This window comes from Limulus polyphemus, unplaced genomic scaffold (assembly GCF_000517525.1).
Source record: "Limulus polyphemus unplaced genomic scaffold, Limulus_polyphemus-2.1.2 Scaffold3274, whole genome shotgun sequence".
Lineage (NCBI taxonomy): Eukaryota > Metazoa > Arthropoda > Merostomata > Xiphosura > Limulidae > Limulus > Limulus polyphemus.
The window spans coordinates 31,077-36,213 of record NW_013668884.1 but is presented as its reverse complement, the minus strand read 5'-3'; the positions used below and the strand labels follow the sequence as shown (position 1 = coordinate 36,213).

Genomic DNA, 5,137 nt, shown 5'->3' with positions numbered 1-5,137 from the left:
TGTTACAATATGAAGTCGTTCTAGAAAGAAAAAAAGGGGTAATTTTGACTTATTTAAATTTTTTTTTTTTGGTGGTTACAAGATCGGTTGAATTGACCGATTCCATTTTGAGAGAGGGTAGGGAAAACAATGGATAAACTATAAAGTTTTACTAAAAAAGAAACAGCTGAAATGCATTTAGGAGGTTTTAGGGATTACACAATAGAAATTTGAGATGAGGAAAAATATTTTTAATTTTAACATGAAAATCACTTTGCACACATACTATTCGAAACAAATACTCATTATATTCATGTAGAAATCTTTATTTTATTAAAAATACTTCCCTAAAAATACGATTTTTTGTATGTGAAAAACTGCCAAATTCTGTGAAGATATACACACTATATTGAAAGTTAGAAGCATTAAATCTATAAAGACTTTAAATGAGTACAAAGAAGTCACATGGTTGGTCAAATTGACCAAGCCCATACTGAGAGAGTGGTACACGAGATATACATACTACACTGAAAGTTAGAAGCATTAAATCTATAAAGACTTTCAATGAGTACATAGAGGTCACATGGTTGGTCAAATTGACCCATATTGAAAGAGTGGTATACAAGCCTGAAAAGTTTGAGAATCACCATTCTAGAATATTCAATAGCTTCATCCCCAATAATTCTACGTTTATAGTTAGACAGTGTTAACTATATTTAAAGAGGTTAGCAAGCTTATAGAGCTCTTTTAGTTGTTCTTTTTAAGTACAAGGTAACTATCAAGTTAGAACTCACTATATTACAAACATAACGCAATAAAGTAAAAAAGAGAGAAGAAATATAGGAAAAGACTAGATTTAGAAAACTGAATACAGGAATAAACTATGTAATGGATCATGCATATTTGATGAGAAACAATAAAACTTGGTGCTATAAAAAAAAAATTCATTGATATTTGAATAAAAATTCTTGAGTTTGCAATGAAAAATTACCAATTTTGAAGAGAATACAACATTTTGAATAATAAAAAAAATATTTCTTAGCTGTAAACTAATTTGAAATCAGTAACTCTCTAGATAATGAATTTCACGTTTTGGTCATGACTTGAGCCCACTAAATATACTGAAATCATTAACATTATGGATACAGAAAATCTTTCACCCTGAACAAATGTTCTGAACCCACAAAACAGTCATGAAATTTACCCACAGCATTACATTACCTACTAATACTAAGTCACGTGGTCATGACTCATGAAATTTACCCACAGCATTACCTACTAATCCTAAGTCACGTGGTCATGACCCATGAAATTTACCCACAGCATTACCTACTAATCCTAAGTCACGTGGTCATGACCCATGAAAGTTACCCACAGCATTACCTACTAATCCTAAGTCACGTGGTCATGACCCATGAATGTTACCCACAGCATTACCTACTAATCCTAAGTCACGTGGTCATGACCCATGAAAGTTACCCACAGCATTAACCACCATTCCTAAATCAAATATGTGACCATAAAACTTACAGCATCATCTACCAAACCCAAGTCTGTGGTGATGATATTCAGAATGTAAGTTTGTTAATGAACACCCAAATCACTTGGTCATTAACAATACAATTTAAAGTAAGCACTTAATAAAAATCAAATCTTATAAAATTAGCTATCAAATCGACGATAACGCCTACAAAAAAAAAAAAAAATGTCAACTGTAAATGTTTAATGAAGAAATGTGCCCATTTTATAAAAATTGGTAATAACAATTGTATGTTTCTTTAAAAGCAAATAATAATTTTAATAATTAATTTAATGATAAGTTTCCAGGCAGGTTTCAAAAATAAATAAACTACAACCCAAAATAATTTCGTAAAACCTAAGAGTACATTAACAAGTTACTGTACGTTAAGAAACTGTGGGAAAGTATAGCAAATAAGAATATACTAGAAATTTAAGGAAACGAAATTAACAACGGAAAGCATTTCTGTACAAAGTAAATGCATGCAATGCCAAAAAAAAGAAAAAGAAAGGTTAGTTGGTTATTTACATGTACAAAGGAGAGCCATAAATATTCACACATATTAACTCTTTGCAACATAGTTGTGCAGACAAAATCTGTTAAATATTCAGACTCCAGTCTCTTTCAAATGTCATTTTAACTTATTTTTACAGTTATTGGCAGATGTTTATTATATTTTAAATAAATTCCTTTTAATCACAACATCATGCAAAGAAATTGTTACTTTTAAGACACAATATTTTATCCTTTATGAGAATTCCCAAGCATAGACTCAAGGGGATATAGATTACAACATATTTGGTTCACTAGTTTCCAAACACCTTGGTCTCATCTTCATATTTTTTTTCAACCTAAAGTAAACATTAAACACAGAGCAACTTAAAGGTTTGACTGGAAGCAAGGAATACAAGAAATTGGAGAAAAAAAGAATTATACCTATTGCAAAGCCACAAGCCCAGCACAAAAGAAAAAGCAATTATTTCAAGCATACAGTTGAGGGTTGTCAAGACACTGTATTCTATACAACTTACCAAACATCTTAACCATGGGTGACGTAGGTGTCTCAACATCATATCGTAGATCAATTATTATTCGTCTGGTTTTCCTTTTGTCTTTTTTCATCATCCCCTCCTTCTGCTTCAATTCACTTTCCTCACCATCCACTGCATCAGTAGGCACGTTGTCAACCTGAGAGGCACATCGTTTAATATTTTTTAGGGGGTTCTGCTTCCAAAGACTTTTACCCCTTTTCATCTGAGAACCCTTTTGTTCTTGACTTTCTGCTTTACTTTCTGCATCAACGGCTCCATTGCATGTATCCCGCATTGACGAGTTCTTGTTTTCCAAGCTACAATAACCGCTCACGATATCGACATAGAAAACACTTTGTTCACCCAATGGAGAAGATGCAGTAACACATGCTGGCTGGTGATTTTGTAAACCCGTTTCGTGCTTTTGTTCCACATTATTCTGACAAACAGCATCTAATTCTGGAGATTCTATTACTTCATTATTTTCAATGTCTCTTTCTTCACCAGCTTTACAAGACTTAGGACCAGTGTTTTGAAGTTTTTTAGTTTTCCTTCTAGGAGGCCTCACTGGCCTTGCATTATCACTTGAATTTACAACCTCGGAGCTAATATTATCACACTGTGACGAGTGGCTAGAACTTACCGCGTGACTAGATGAGGTGGACTGAGAAAAAGTTAAATGGGGTTCTGCTGTCACTACAGGGCCAGCTAGCTGCAAAACATAAACCAGAACACTACATAATTACATGCAGGATCAACTAAATCACATGCTGCATAGAAGTCTTTAAAAGATAAAAAAAAACACTTCTAACCAAGGAATAAGGTCATAAAAAAACAGACCTCGGGTGTCAAGAAGATTTAAAAAAAAAAGAGAGAGAAAGAGAGAAAAGAAGTTTTAATTTGTTTGGAGGGAAGTGGGTACAAAATCCCCTTGAACCTATTCTGGTTATAATATTAGCTAACGTTCTTCACCTTAGTAAATTAAAATATAAGCAGTCGTACCTGGTCAGATGTGGGCGAACGACATCTGTCTTGTTCTAAAGATCCGTTATCATTCATAGATGTTACGGGATTTTTCTTCGGTGAACGAGGAACCCTTTGATAGGGATCTGATGAACCTGCAGCATACAAGTGATGCTAAATGACTTAAACACAAATTACGTGCGGGAGCATCTATAACAGATTAACACTTCTCCACCTACTTTATTCTCATAAACATTGAAGCCATATAAACAAAATCATGCACAACTTTTTTTTTTTTTTTTTTTTTTTTACACATTTCTCGAAACACATACATCTAAATCCACAACTTAATGATGGTCTAATTAATGTCATTTATAGACGATTTTACTAACACCGATGGTTCAGTACTGTTAAGGTACTTTTGGTTTCTTAATTAACGTTTTCTACTTTTTAATTTATGATGGTCAAATTCCTGCTTACCATAGAGGTCTGGTGTCCCCATATTTAACAAGCAGATCCGCTGAACGATGTCAACTACAACCAAGCCACATTCATTTCCGTAGGCCATTCTGCACAACCAATTATGTATTGTACTATTTAACTTTACAAATATATTACAGAAACAATTATTATATACACAAAACATATTTGATCATTCAGTAAATAAATCAAATGTATCACTTTTTTCCTAATCAAGGACAGTTAGTTAAGTTTCTAGAGATATGGATATTATAATTACCATTTAAACTCTATAAGCATCATGAATATTCATCAAAATTCCTTGGTCTATATAATGATAGTATTTTTTTTTGTAATGTATGACAAATAACCGACTTTAGGCATCCTCAAAACTCAGAAATTCAAATAAAATTTAGAGATTATCATTACGGTGTTATAGTGTTACATAATAAAGTCGAACTTACAGGCCATATGAAGAGTTGACACTTAAGGCAGTGATACGACCAGGTGGTTCTCCATCAACCCAGGGCGTAAGACAAACTAACTCAGCTTGAAATCCAGCAGCCCTCTTCTGGGGGCCACTTTTCACTTTCAATGGCACATAATATTCTGCAGTTGGCTGCTACGGGGGTGAACAACGTGGGTCATAATAAATAAACAGCTAAAGAAAACTGACCACACTATAAAATAAAGGATCATCAGCACAATTATAACATTTACACAGCTGAAGCAAACTGACCACACAAATCATGAACATAATATTAACACATACAAAGTTGAAGTAAAATGACCACACAAATCATGAACATAATATTAACACATACAAAGTTGAAGTAAAACGACCACACAAATAAAGGATCATGAGCATAATATTAACAAATACAAAGCTGAAGTAAACTGACCAAACAAATAAAGGACCATGAGCATAATATTAGCAAATACAAAGCTGAAGCAAACTGACCACACAAATAAAGGACCATGAGCATAATATTAACAAATACAAAGCTGAAGCAAACTGACCACACAAATAAATGACCATAAGCATAATATTAACACATACAAAGCTCAAGGAAACTGACCACACAAATAAATGACCATGAGCATAATATTAACACATACAAAGCTCAAGGAAACTGACCACACTATAAAATAAGTACAGCTTAAGTTAAGTGAAGAACATTTCATG

General features: G+C 33.1%; 1 protein-coding gene across 3 annotated transcripts in view; it reads right to left on the bottom strand.

Annotated features, from left to right (window-relative positions):
* Positions 1-5,137, bottom strand: part of LOC106469048 (syntaxin-binding protein 5-like) — a 55,031-nt gene that overhangs the window by 36,284 nt on the left and 13,610 nt on the right. For 2 of the 3 annotated variants that reach the window (XM_022397441.1, XM_022397443.1), the window contains exons 11-13: positions 4,416-4,573; positions 3,973-4,061; positions 3,532-3,647 (exon numbers count right to left, since the gene is read on the bottom strand). In XM_022397441.1, the coding sequence (XP_022253149.1) occupies positions 3,532-3,647; positions 3,973-4,061; positions 4,416-4,573 (363 nt within the window). Of the gene's footprint in view, positions 1-2,529; positions 3,242-3,531; positions 3,648-3,972; positions 4,062-4,415; positions 4,574-5,137 lie in introns of all 3 variants that reach the window. The other variant, XM_013929502.2, reaches the window with a different exon arrangement.